Source organism: Podarcis melisellensis, assembly GCF_964234715.1.
Source record: "Podarcis melisellensis genome assembly, chromosome: 4".
Lineage (NCBI taxonomy): Eukaryota > Metazoa > Chordata > Lepidosauria > Squamata > Lacertidae > Podarcis > Podarcis melisellensis.
In genome coordinates this window covers 26,741,782-26,756,058 of record NC_138531.1, presented here as the reverse complement: position 1 = coordinate 26,756,058, position 14,277 = coordinate 26,741,782, and the positions used below count along the sequence as shown (strand labels likewise).

At 42.9% G+C, this 14,277-nt stretch overlaps 1 protein-coding gene across 3 annotated transcripts in view; it reads right to left on the bottom strand.

Moving 5' to 3' along the window:
• Positions 1 to 14,063, bottom strand: part of ATP11A (ATPase phospholipid transporting 11A) — a 120,619-nt gene extending 106,556 nt beyond the window's left edge. For 2 of the 3 annotated variants that reach the window (XM_081908165.1, XM_081908166.1), the window contains exon 1: positions 13,466 to 14,063. In XM_081908165.1, the coding sequence (XP_081764291.1) occupies positions 13,466 to 13,504 (39 nt within the window). In that variant the 5' untranslated portion in view covers positions 13,505 to 14,063. The remainder of the gene's footprint in view (positions 1 to 13,465) is intronic. The other variant, XM_081908164.1, reaches the window with a different exon arrangement.
• Between the last annotated feature and the right edge of the window lie 214 nt (positions 14,064 to 14,277).

Genomic DNA, 14,277 nt, shown 5'->3' with positions numbered 1-14,277 from the left:
CTCCTGACCTGGCAAACCTACTGGACATGCCCCCAGAACTCCCCTTTTCTCGGGGATTAAAGGTAAAGGGACCCCTGACCATTAGGTCCAGTCGTGGCAGACTCTGGGGTTGCGGTGCTCATCTCGCTTTATTGGCCAAGGGAGCCGGTGTACAGCTTCCAGGTCATGTGGCCAGCATGAATAAGCCGCTTCTGGCGAACCAGAGCAGCGCACAGAAACGCCGTTTACCTTCCCGCCGGAGCGGTACCTATTTATGTACTTGCACTTTGATGTGCTTTCGAACTGCTAGGTTGGCAGGAGCTGGGACTGAGCAACGGGAGCTCACCCCGTCACAGGGATTCGAACCGCCAACCTTCTGATCGGCAAGTCCTAGGCTCTGTGGTTTAACCCACAGCGCCACCCGCGTCCCTTGCTTTTCAGGGATTATGCTGGCTTAAAATATGGAGGGCTCAGCTCAGCCAACCAGGTACCAGCTGAGCCAAGATAGAGGAGATATGCTGGCGTGTGAGGGAGCTAACCTCTCAGCTCAGAGCACCAATAATATCTGAGCTAAAGTCAATATGATAAGATATAATGCCATTATTTTCTCAGTCATTCCTGTTGATTTCAACAGGGTTCTGCTCTTTCGTAAAACACACACACAGGAAGCTCCCCCCCCCAATAACTATCACAAAATTTCCCTCAAACTTTCATCATATTCATTCTAGTTAAGGACATTTTAGCAGTTCTTGCATTTCTGAATTGTTTTAACTACAATTTGATGTGCTAGCCCACAGCATCTCTTGAGTGTATGCATGCAAGAGAGAAATAAAACCTATAGGATATCTAGAATAAAAGCAAAATCTTATTCTTTCTTTCGCCTTCAAAGTATAAATTACTGGTGCAGGAAAAATAATGACCTGGACATATTTTTACCTCAAATGCAACACTATAATGTCCCAGCTCCAGAAATATCCCCCCCCTCAAATGTTTCTTAGGTTATAAGCCTGTACAAACTTACCTGAGAGTAAGCCCTATTGAATACAAAGAGACTTACTCCTAACTCCCATCATCTGAATAACATCATCTAGTGCTTATGAGTAAGACATCAATGTAAACTTGTTTACATTACAAAGCATTTTTTAAAAAAGCTTTGTGTTAAAGTTTTGCAACTTAAAAATTAATTCTAATGAATGTCTCTTTTTTTAAAAAAAAAGGTTTGAACATTATAGTATATTTAAGACAAAATGCAACAGAGCAGCATCTTGCAACCAATAGCAACTGGACTGTAGAATGCATTTGGCTAGGGTTAGAGCTTTCTGTAACTGGCTTATACAGCCACAGTTCCATATCTGTTATAGCCTCTGCACCACCAGTAACAACTTCGCTGGAAGCTACAAACCCTCCTGAACAGTGTGGGATAGCTCAGGGCATAGATATCCACTTGGGCAAGAAGAATTACCCCAAATTGTGGAGTTGTTGCTTAACCAATTGGTCGTGATTTTTCTTTTTCTTCTAGTTAAGTGTTAACAAACAAAATCCTTGACAGCAGAAGTATTATTTTTGAGACAAGCAGATGGGGTGTTAACGGCACTTTCCCTAAAGCAATATGTGAAAACACTTAATTGGCTCATAATTGGCTTTAACTACCCCAAAAGGGAATCAGAATTAATTCTAGATTTTTAAAAGCGAGTATTTCAGGCTTATGTACATTTCCTTTTGTAATCATTATTGTAGCAATCTCTATCATCTTTCCCATTCATAGCTGTGTTTTCAAATCACTTCTACTGTACTGGGAAGATAGGTAAAGGTAAAGGTACCCCTGCCCGTACGGGCCAGTCTTGACAGACTCTGGGGTTGTGCGCCCATCTCACTCAAGAGGCCAGGGGCCAGCGCTGTCCGGAGACACTTCCGGGTCACGTGGCCAGCGTGACATCGCTGCTCTGGCGAGCCAGAGCTGCACACGGAAACGCCGTTTACCTTCCCGCTGGTAAGCGGTCCCTATTTATCTACTTGCACCCGGAGGTGCTTTCGAACTGCTAGGTTGGCAGGCGCTGGGACCGAGCAGCGGGAGCGCACCCCGCCGCAGGGATTCGAACCGCCGACCTTTCGATCGGCAAGTCCTAGGCGCTGAGGCTTTAACCCACAGCGCCACCTGTGTCCCAACTGGGAAGATAAGTACGCACTTATTATATTTTTTTTACCTTCTTGAAATTTTAAAGTATTCCAGCAAACAGACACTGGGGAGTTTTAGGTCAAAGTAGGATATGGGTGCATTTAAAACAAACACACACCCAAATAAGCTTACAGTATTTCAAAGTAAATGCTAATGACAATAAAAAAGGACTATTTGCAGGCTAACGTTTAAGATTGGAAAGCAAGAGACCAATTTTTAAACACATGTTACTGATGAATTATCCATTCTTAAGGAAATCAGCCCTGAGTGCTCACTGGAAGAACAGATCCTGAAGCTGAGGCTCCAATACTTTGGCCACCTCATGAGAAGAGAAGACTCCCTGGAAAGGACCCTGATGTTGGGAAAGATGGAGAGCACAAGGAGAAGGGGACGACAGAGGAAGAGATGGCTGGATAGTGTTCTCGAAGCTACCAGCATGAGTTTGACCAAACTGCGGGAGACAGTGGAAGACAGGAGTGCCTGGCGTACTCTGGTCCATGGGGTCACGAAGAGTCGGACACGACTAAACGACTAAACAACAACAACAACTGATGAATTCTTAAAAGGAACAGATCTCACATGAGATCAAAATGCCTGGCCCCATAATAACACAAAGCATCAGTATGTCAGCAGACATAGAAGACTTCAGAAGCCATGAACTTGTCAAAGGTCTACAACTGCCAAGTCGTTCTAAACAGAGAAGAGCCAGCTGCCCTATTCAGGCAGAGCAGGCAATTGCCACTGGCTGCAAAGGAGTTTAGTGACGACTTAATGCTGGAATCATCGCATGCTGCAAGGGACATATCTTTCAGACTGCCTGAAACAGCAAACAACCGCATATTTAGACTGCTCCATATTCCACATACAATGTTTGGTCACTATAAGGATATAGTGTTTGACATCTATGGCAGAAAATATCAAGCTATATTTTAAAACCAGAACAAAATGTGGATATTAACTCATCACTAACTAGCCCCTGTGTGATGGAATCCCGGCATCTTAGCAAAAAGCAGTTGACCTACCATAAATGAACTTTTCATTGTTAAAACTGTATGCAAAGCAGATATTCACAGTGTTACAGTAGTAGCCCGTCCTACAGAAGGAAAGTTATTGATGAAATTTAATCAGAAATTCCTCCTGGCAATATGAATCAGTAACAACACTAGGAGCATTCTAATATTGACCATCCAATTTAGCACATTTTCCAAATGTCAGCTTGGAGGTAAACATTTGGTCCTTCTGAGCAGAAGTCATTAAATGCCCAAGGCAACTAGCAACTCAGATCCATCTTTCAAGCTGGCCTGTAGCACACATGGACCTGACTGTGAACTGGAGAGATTTTTTTTGTTCTTACCCATGCGAATGTTCAAGTACTGTTTATTTAAGTACTAAAGGAGTACTTTGAAGTATCTTTCCAGTCTTAAAGACTCTCAAACTTATCCATGAAAGAACAGAACAAAAGGAAAGGTTCGTGAAAAAAGTTTTAACTTAAGATTTGGAAAACCAAACAAAATTGACTGTAGGAGTTCTCGTGCTCAGCTCTCAATACTAACAGGTTATTGTTGACTGAATTAAAGTGGAATCTACTTATCAGAAATAAAAAGTGTGTACTTCACTGCTGCTCCAACACAAAAAGCTCACGGCCAACAACAAAAAATCTTATCCATATATTGCTGCGTAAGCTCATTTTCCAACTGATAATGAAAACAACAAAATAAAAATAAAATAAAATTAGTAGCTATGCTCTGAGTAAAAGTAATTTCCCCCACAAATATCGGTATTTGCATATTTTGCCTTTGAAAGCAAGCGCAGCTTAGCAAGAATACATTAGAAGTGAACCACTATAAATGATTAAAAGGAAGTCAATTTAGGCTGCAATCCCTACTGAATAAATATTTCCATATATATTAAAGCAAAAGGCTGCAGTGAAGACCATACAGTATTCTCCTCCAAAACAAAAACAAAGCCCTGTATTTAAGTAACTGAAGACATATATTTCCCAATCCCGTATAGATCTTGTATAGTAGAACTATTTTGATCATTCCCCCTTAAAACAACAGTACTGTTTTCTACATTTTTATAACACTTTGAAACTGAGACAGATCTGCCTGCCATTCTCACATGACTTTCATGGAAGTAGTCTATTGAAGCAGAAGGCAATGTACTCAGATAAGTATTTGTGAGATGCATTATCCAAAATTCTAGAGTCATAGAATTGTAGAGTTGGAAGGGGATCCAAGGGTCATCTAGTCCAACCTCCTGCAATGAGGAATCTTAGCTAAAGCATCCATGACAGAGCGCCATCCAACCTCTGCTTAAAAACCGCCAAGGAAGGAGAGTCCACCACCTTCCAAGGGAGACTGTTCCACTGTTGAACAGCTCTTACTGTGAGAAGGTTTTTCCTGATGTTTAGTCAGATGTTTACTCCTGATGTTTGGAGGGATTCAGTTCGTGAAAACCACTGCTTCTTTCTACAACTTGCCACAAACAGAAATTGCCCAATGAGATTTAAGTCAGGCCATTTTTGCAAATGTGTTTCACAAATGTATCTTGTCAGCTCTTCTTTGACACTAGAGGGTGGGAAGGGAAGCTGTGAATTTGAATTCTGAAAGTCAATGTTACTTTTAGTAGCTTAAATGGTATAGGCATACAGTATTTTTTTTTCTAGGCCAAAGTCATTCTGACAATACAAAATCAAATTGTTCTGCAATGACTGCTAGTCATTAAAAAATTGCAGAATACTTCCTGCTGAAAAAATACTTACTGCTGCACATTTTAAAAAAATTGTGCTGCTGCTTTTGCACATTTGAGAAGCAATCAGCAATTGCACCTGGACTGTTTCACTGTGGGATAAATTACATATAAAACAAAACAGGCTTTAGCATATAATAAAGAGCTCCAAAGAGCATTGCAACTGTGCAGAAACATTGGAAATTACATAATAAATATATGCTACTTTTTTAAAAAAAACAACCCAACGCTATTATACTTCAATTTAAAATGTTAAAAGTGAATAATGTAGCTAAATACAACATTGTAGCTCCAGACATTTTCAAGGAAACTACAACAAATGTTTGTTTTTATTACTTAAAGCGTAGTTAAGTACAAGGAAACAAAAATGTTTTAAATTCAGTATGCCCTAGCAGTTTCAGACCAAAATCTTAAGGACACTTCAAAGACCCATGACCTCCTCACGTAATTTTATACTTTACCTCCACGACCTGAATAATGCATAATATAAAGATCTTCCATTATTTATCATCATCCAAAAACCAGAGACTAAATTCACATGTTCTGACGTAGTTCCACTGTGTGCAAGTAACTGCTCACCTGAGTGTTATATTCATGCAAACTTATGTATGCAACACACAACAGCACCCCCTGTAAGCAGGGATTTCAATTTACTCTTCACTCATTGAACCTGCCATTGCGTCTTTCATCAAGAATATACATGCTACCCACAAACCTGCTCCAGAGCATTGGGTGCAACCCCCAGAACAGATTTGGGGGTACATAGGGGGATCAGAGGGGGAGGGGAACATAGCACTGTACAAGCAGAAATCCTTGCACTGACAGAATGTTCACTTTAGCATCAACTATAACCAACTGTTCTTATCTCATGTTGCTCATATGTTGCTTCAATCACAAGAGCTCCAGTGAGTGCAACAGATGAAGGATAGGAGCTCCTGATGAGTAACCTCAGGAGAAAGCGCTTAGAATTCCAATAAATTGGTTACAGGGGGGGGGTTGATCACCCTACTGCGTTTCACATCAGCGCTACTGCACCTTCTGACAATTCCAGAATACATTGCTATCTCAGTTGTATACTCAACTGTTATTCTTGTTGCTTGTTTGGTTTTCTGACTCGGCAATCATCATTCCTGAAGTTCATCTGTTCAGCTGTTTTAATTAAGCAGTTTTATACTTCAGCTGACTGGTTATATGCTTGTAAAATTATTTCTATGTCATCTTATGCCTATTGTCCTTATGTTAATCACTGTATTATTGTGGCCAATGGCTGAAACAAACAATGTAATTAATATTCAACTTAAGGGTTTTTTCTCCTTTTGTTTTATAAGCCTAGCCAACAACTTTCTCCCACCACAGTCACCATTAGCTCTTCCCCATGTCCCTCCTTTATTCTATATAACATATTCACATTTTTTCCAAGCCAACTGCAGACAATGAAAAGCAAGGAGGTTATTTACAAACGAGCAGCTAGTTAAGAAATTCTGCACTGGATTTTAATCTTTAAAGACACAAGGTCTCCTAAAAACCTTCCCTGTTATACCTCCCGCCCAATTTCATGTTAGTGGACACCTGGATGTCCATTTTTATTGACAGCATCTCCTTTCATCCTGCAAACATGGCCAGAGATGCAGAAGAAGGTAGGGCTCCTGCTATTGTTGTGTGAAGATACCTGCTGCAATACCTGTTAGATTCCCTCTTCCACACAACAACTAAAGGTGCAGCTGCCCTCTGGCCACCCACCCTACAACCTACCCACATCAAAGTCTTAGTAGTTTCTGCGACATTTACTTTCCCCAGCTAACAAACTTTATATTGCCCACTCCTTGCAGGGAACAGAAACATGTCTCTTTTTTTGCCTGTGCTTTATGGCACTATGTACACCAATTAACTACAATGGCAATTCTATCTCAAGTTCATCTTTGGACAGGCCACAAGAGCAAGGTAGTTGCATGTACTGCATATCACATGTACAGCTTCTAGCAGGTACAGCGCTGTCCCTGTGAATCTACAGAAGTGTCCCAAGCCTTCAGCCTTGCATTTCTGGTTTCTCCAAAGCACATACAAATAGGAGCCAGCAGTTGTAAATTTAGATCATCCTATTACGCTCGCCCTAATGGCGTAGTAACAAACACAGGGATTCAAAAACTAAATGTGAAACTGGTGTTTGCAGATACCTGTTCAGCCTTAAAGCACAGGGTGATTTGAAGCAAGTGAATGGACGCTTTACAATCCAGGCTATAAAACTGCTGCATTCTATAAGTGTAAGATTACAATACTAAATTCCTTTTCGTGTCTAGAGCAACCACAGTTTCAAAGATGGTGACAGCTCATGGTTGGAACAGCCCAAGTTCTTTTTCCATAGGACCTCACCCCCATAAAACACAACACAAAGTTTGCATAGTTTTGAAGTCATAGCACAAATTTCTATACACACAGGCTGGAATTCAAAGCTATGATATGACATACCTTCCATCTGAAAAAGCATTTCACCTTGCCATGCATAACAGTCCTCCCTCTGCTCTTAGAGAGGGGGTTCTCCCAACCGCCTCAAAGCCAATTTCAGGGAGCATGGGGTAAAGAAGGGAAAGCCCTAATGTTCCCTCAAAAGCCCTTGCACAGGGCTTCCGCCGATGGGGCTAGTTAGGTGAATCCCATCCACAGTTGTTGTTTTTTTTATTGATGAACCTGATCTGCCATCATTAATTGCATTTCATATACTTCTCTCCATTTGGCCCTCTGAAACACTTCCCTATGTAGCCACAATTATTAAATAAGCCCATATACCTGATCCTGTTACTTGATCTGTTTGGACAGAGACCTGCATTGTCTTCAGCTGTTATTCCTTTTTCAGTATTGCTGTTAATGAAGATTAGTATGCATAAGTGCATTCAAGTTCCCTACTCTACACATGGAAGGAAATTTCCTACATGAGACATTATCTACAGACCCTGTTTATACTCCAAGTATTTTCTTTTCTAGTTACTTCTTCTCAACATTTCTTTCCAGGCTAGAGTTTTGCACTTATGCAGAGGAACCTGAGTTCAAATCTCCTTTCAAGCATGAGGCTTACTGGGACCAATCCTTGTCTCTCCACCCAACCTACCGGTACTTTATAGGTTTGCTGCTAGGATAAAATGGAAACGGATCCATCCTTGTTGACTTGGGAGATACAAATGTGGTGCACTGCATTTGCCCATGTTTTTAAAATAATTTACTTATTTATGAATTGCCTTTTATATCCATCTCAATGAAATTTACATACATTCCATAAAAACAGCCAAAAATAGTTTTACAAAAACAACTAAAGATGGGTTTAAAAACAGAGGAAGCTTGTGAAAAACAAAAATTGTCTTCAATGGTTTCTGGAAAATATAAAGAGTGGGGTGCCTGACTTATCTCCACAGGGATGCTGATCCACAAAACATGGGCAGCCACACTGAAAGAAAGGCCTGCTCTGAGTTACCAGGCCTCTGATATTTTAAGGGCTTGAAGGTGCAACTCTCCTGCAGAAGAGGTAAGGCGATCTTTCAAGCCTGAGCTGTACAGGGCCTTATAAGTTAGTATCTGTAGTAATGACTACACTAGTGTGGTGTAGTGGATAAGAGCGGTAGATTCGTAATCTGGTGAACCGGGTTCGCGTCTCCGCTCCTCCACATGCAGCTGCTGGGTTGCCTTGGGCTAGTCACACTTCTCTGAAGTCTCTCAACCCCACTCACCTCACAGAGTGTTTGTTGAGGGGGAGGAAGGGAAAGGAGAATGTTAGCCGCTTTGAGACTCCTTCGGGTAGTGATAAAGCGGGATATCAAATCCAAACTCTTCTTCTTCTTCTTCTTCTTCTAATGACAAAATTAAACACTGTCTCCAGTTATTATAGGTTGTAGTGAAGACACCACCTTTTAGCTTGTTCCTGCAGCTACTTTCATTTTCCTACACAGCTGTGTTCATCAATAAACTGACTGTCTGGGCTTACAAAGCGAGGAGGACTGCCTTATATTAAATAAGAACATTAACAGCACCAAAACTTTGAACTTGGCCCAGTAACAGATCAGTAGCCAGTTCAAATCCCGCAAACATGGTGTTATATATGCTGGCAGGACTTTTCTGCCCACAAGCAACCTAGCCACAAACTTATCTATTTCCTGCCTGTGTTCTCTTCAAGTTGTCTTTATTGGATTGTAAAATATTTGGAGGCTTGTATCTGTCTACTTTTTCCTACGTAACTTGGTAAGCCAACACATACATTATTTACACAGGCCCATCAGTGTATCGGCTCAATAAATATGCCATTTACCTCATCCTAGTTTTTACTTGGAAAGCTATCTAAAAGGTCTAAACGCCAGCTTGTAAATTTCTTCACAAGCCTTTTTAAATGCTTTTGTTTCTATTTGGTTGCTCTTCTAGGCAAAATATATGATTTTAAGCCCATTTCAATTCACTCAAATACAGGATGGGGCTGAACAGGGTGCAAATCCTTTGGAAATTAAAAGTGCTCAAGTACATAGCTTGCACCACAAAACCTGCAGCATTGTTAAGTTTGGCCACAGCACCTGGAAGCTCATTGCATAGCAGGGCTGGGGAGCCTTGGGCCTGCCAAACGTTGATAAACTACAATTCCCATCAGCCCCAGCAAACATGGCCTATGGCTAGGGATTGTGGGAGTTGTAGCTCAGCAAATTCGGGGGGAGGGGGCAAAGGTTCTACACACACCTTTTATACTGAATGAAGTGTGCTCGACTACTGGTGAAGTGTGTGTGTGTGTGTGCGCGCATGCACGTGTGCGTGTGCATTAAGATGGAGGATCAGAGGGTTTTCTTTACGATAAGGCTGTGGCACTGTGCATCTTGACAGAAACAAAGAAAGCCTGAGTGTCCCATTAGTGAATGGGAATTGATCCTGGGTATATATGTATATGCATGTGTGTGTGTGTGTGTGTGTATTGTTGTTGTTTAGTCGTGTCCGACTCTTCGTGATCCCATGGACCAGAGCATGCCAGGCACTCCTGTCTTCCACTGCCTCCCTCAGTTTGTTCAAATTCATGTTGGTAGCTTCAAGAACACTGTCCAGCCATCTGGTCCTCTGTCGTCCCCTTCTCCTTTCCCAACATCAGGGTCTTTTCCAGGGAGTCTTCTCTTCTCATGAGGTGGCCAAAGTATTGGAGCCTCAGCTTCAGGATGTGTCCTTCCGGTGAACACTCAGGGCTGATTTCCTTCAGAATGGATAGGTTTGATCTTCTTGCAGTCCATGGGACTCTCAAGAATCTCCTCCAGCACCATAATTCAAAAGCTTCAATTCTACGGCGATCAGCCTTCTTTGTGGTCCAGCTCTCACTTCCATACATCACTACTGGGAAAACCATAGCCCTACCTTACACTGTTTATTATTAAAAACGTGTGTATGATGTCTTTTAAGATTATACCATTTGTTGTGTTCAGCAAGTCTCTTTTATTTCCACCTCGCACTCAAGTGTGCAGGGCATGTGTGTGTGTGGATGTGTGGATGCTAGCTCACCAAGAAAACGTTTCTACTTGCCTGATTGTGGGTGGGAGATAGATATGGCAGCATGTTATTATCCTTATCTGTGACGACAGAGGATTGTGGAAGTGGTTGTTTTGTAAGAAGATGGCAAATTGGCGAGCATTAACGCATATTCAGAGCTACAGCAAATCTACAGGAGTGCTCAGCCTGCAGAGATGCTGTAATGGGTGAACAACTCAGCTTCCCAATAATCTCATACCTGGCCCTTATGTTGTCAAGATACACTGGGCAGTGTATGGGCAGCACCTGCTTAACAGAGGCAATTTTAGGGTAGCGAGACCGTTTCAGTCACCCTGGGGGCACCAGAACAATGCTGTGGATTGTGGAATGAAGCACGAGAGGTGGAGGCCACCAAATGTTAGTCTCGCATAGGACACCACTGAAATTTGAGAGCCCGAAGTTCACCACTGTGCTGACAACCCAGAAGCCAAAAGAATGCCTGAATAAGATTAACAATGGTTAGGAAATCCTTTTACCAGTCACGGAAGTGGTAAAACTAGAATAAAATTTACCCAAAACAGTAACAAATTATGGGTTGTAGCAAATGCTAGCCCTACTCAGAATAGATCCACTGAAGTTAATAGGCATGACTAACCAAGTTTTATTAATTTCAATGGGTCCACTCCAAGTGTATTTATTGGCATCATTTCCATAGTTTATACACTTAAGACTTTCTTGGCACAAAATTTCTGTGTCTTTATTTATTTAGAATGGAGTATGCACACAACTTTGCCTGCTCTATAGGCTAGCAACTCAAGAAACAACTGATACGACCACAGCCCTTCCAAAATCCTAAATATATAATTAGCTACTCAATGTTCATATTGACCTACCACATTATCATTCTCCAGCATTTGCAAACAAACTAACTAACAAAGCAGTCCTGCAAATGTGTGCTCAGAAGACCCACTGAACTCAATGGGCAAGCATGCATTGGATTGCGGACTAAAACCAACCAACACACACTATTTTACATGGGTTTCCCTCCACTTTCTTTGATAAGAAGGCACACATTGTATCAGCATGCTCAGGAAAACACAGACAACTAAGCAATGGCTGCCTGCTGGAGACAATAATGTATAATATGCCTCAAGGGCTTTTTGTTCTGACCTCAGCGCAAATCATGAGACTATCAGACTCATGACGGATCACTTACTGGAAAGCTTCAGAAAGAAGGGGAGCTTGTAAACAGACAGGCTCCAGAGCCTTATTACATATACGAGCATCATAAAATGTGCATATCTGTCAATCTGTTTACATTGTGGTTTTTCGAAACCTTAACTGTAGCAAGCGGTTCTCTCTCTCTCTCTCTCACCACAGGACTCCTAATGAAGTACAGGATCCAATACAAACTGGCACCCCATTTCTACAATGCTTACCATTGGCTTTCAGCTGAACTAATTTCCCACTACATCCATACACACCTCAAACCAAACATATTTACCATATTTTCCTGACTATAAGATGCCCCCATGTATGAGACGCCCCCTATTTTGGGGAACTCAGATTTAAGAAAATCCACCCTCGGCACTATCTGTGTATAAGATGCCCCCTAATTTTTGACATTTATTTTTAGGGGGGAAACCTAATCTTATAACCGATAAAATATGGTAATTGGAAGTAACTTCCGTTACTGTAGGCAGTCAATTTTCTGAAAGTAAACTCCACTGGAGTATATGATGCAAGTAGTATTTAGGATTAGTGCGATGGTTTAGTGCAGCTATCCAACCAATTGTCATCTGTTGCTGACCTTCAGAGGCAACTGTTGAGAACCATTTTCTTAATTCGATTTAAAGAGGCTTAAGAAAGCGCTGGCAACACATGTCAATTAATTTTGAGTGCTGCTGGCCTATTAGCTTTCCCAAAGTATGAATTACAGCAAGCAAATCATATGCTGGACTGAAATGTTCATGGCCACACTCTGCCCGGCCAAGTAGGAGGGTAATCTAATGTTATTTGATCAGTTCCAAATAGTTTTCAGCCTCCAGTTGCCAAGAGAAGGAAGCTGTGCTGCCAGCAGTGAAATATATATATATTTTTAATTGCTTTTATTAGAGATTTTCTTGGGTTGCAAAAGTACATACAGCATCTCTATTTTCAGATCATAAGGTTCTTTCTACAGATCCGTTATATTATTTGTAAGACTTTAATGCTGTATAAAGCATAATTTTAAAAAAGTAAATTAGAAAGTTGAAAAAGAGATGGTTGTGCCTATGCTTGTTTACACAAAAGCAGTGCTTTTTTCCCTAAAAAAATATATATGCTTAGGGGTACTCTCATTTTCCTACTCATTTTGAAATACTTCCCCTCAATGAGGCCAAACTTAAGATTCACAAAATGTTTAGGGGTATGTGTACCCCTGTGTCCCCCCAGAAAAAGCACTGCACAAAGTAATCCTATTACATGTAACTTGGTAGTAAGCAAGGAGTGCAAGGAGTGGGATTTACTGCCAAAAAAATGCACACAGAACCAGGCTGCAAAACAGTGATCCCAAACCCATTTATTTAGGTTTAAGCCATGCCCAGCATCAGGCTGCAGGTAAACCAGCGCCCCTGAGCCTTCCAGGTAAATGTGTTTAAAAGCAGGTGGGAGGCCGATTTCCTAAATTCACCTATTTAGAAGCAAACTGCACTCAAGTGTAATAGGACTATCAACCGTAGATCAGGCACATCTATGAATGGGAGACACATCATCGAGGGCTTCAACCCTTCCTTTTTATCTCTAGGAAAATCTAAGGGGAGCGGCGGATCATTTGTCTCCGGGGATCAACATTTCACAGACAGAAAGATGAAGCGAGGAGGGACGCGCGGGGCTTTGCTCCCTTCGGGTCTGCGATGCCCTGAAATTAAAGAAAGCGACATCTTCGCTCGGCTCGGGTGCCAGCGCGCCATGCCTGCGCGCAAGGGAGCGCTTCCACGCTATGAGCAAAAGCCAGGCAAGATTTCCCTTTTTTTTTTGCTTTGGCGCGCTCGGCAGGACGCCTTGGCAACGGCAGGCAGCGCCGACCCCTGCCCGGATACTCACGTATCTATTAATAAGAGTCCTGAGGCGGCTGCAATCCATGGCGAGGCGACGGGCAGCTGCTCAGGCGGCTCTCAGCCTCCTCCTGCGCCGCCGCCTGCTCCTTCTGCTACAGGCGGGAGACTCCAGCCAGGGGGAGCTTCTCTCTCGGTCGCCGCCGCCGCTCTGCTACTTCCTACATCCACCACCACGCCGGAGTTTCTGTCTCATGGCAGCCGCGGCCACATCCCTGCCCTGCCTTGACCTGCCGGGGATTCTTGGCGGGCGATTCTTCCGCTCAGTCATGCGTGCGCCAGGCTGGGGCGCCTCGCTTGCCTCTGCCCATGTGCGCTCAGCTAGCCAGCCAGCCAGCCGTCCCCGGCAGCTCGCTCCGAAAAGGCGGCGGTGGAGGAGGAGGAGGAGCAAGAGGATTAGGGGGGGGGGAACAAAAGGCAACTTTGCTCGGAGACTTGCGAAGGCCAGGTCCCTCAGTGCTTCAGGAAACTTGGCCCCTAAGCCCGGCTGCTGCCCGCGCAATGGCTCTCCGTGTGGCGAGCTCCCCGAGAGCCTCGGGTTCTTCTCACTCGCGCTTTGATCTTTCCCTTGCTTAGCCAGTCAGCTCACGTCATACGGTGCGGGCGAGCATGCGCGCTCCGAACTTGTCCAATACAACAACACACACCCCTTTACGCCTCCCTCCCTTCTCTCTTTGTAATATATGTATTTTGCACACGGGCGCGCTCAACGTTGAGCGCATTACCTGAAGCTTGAGCCTGGGCTTCGCTCCGTACAGAAGTCACCCGGCCAAGCAAAAATTTAAAAAAGGTGGAGAGGCG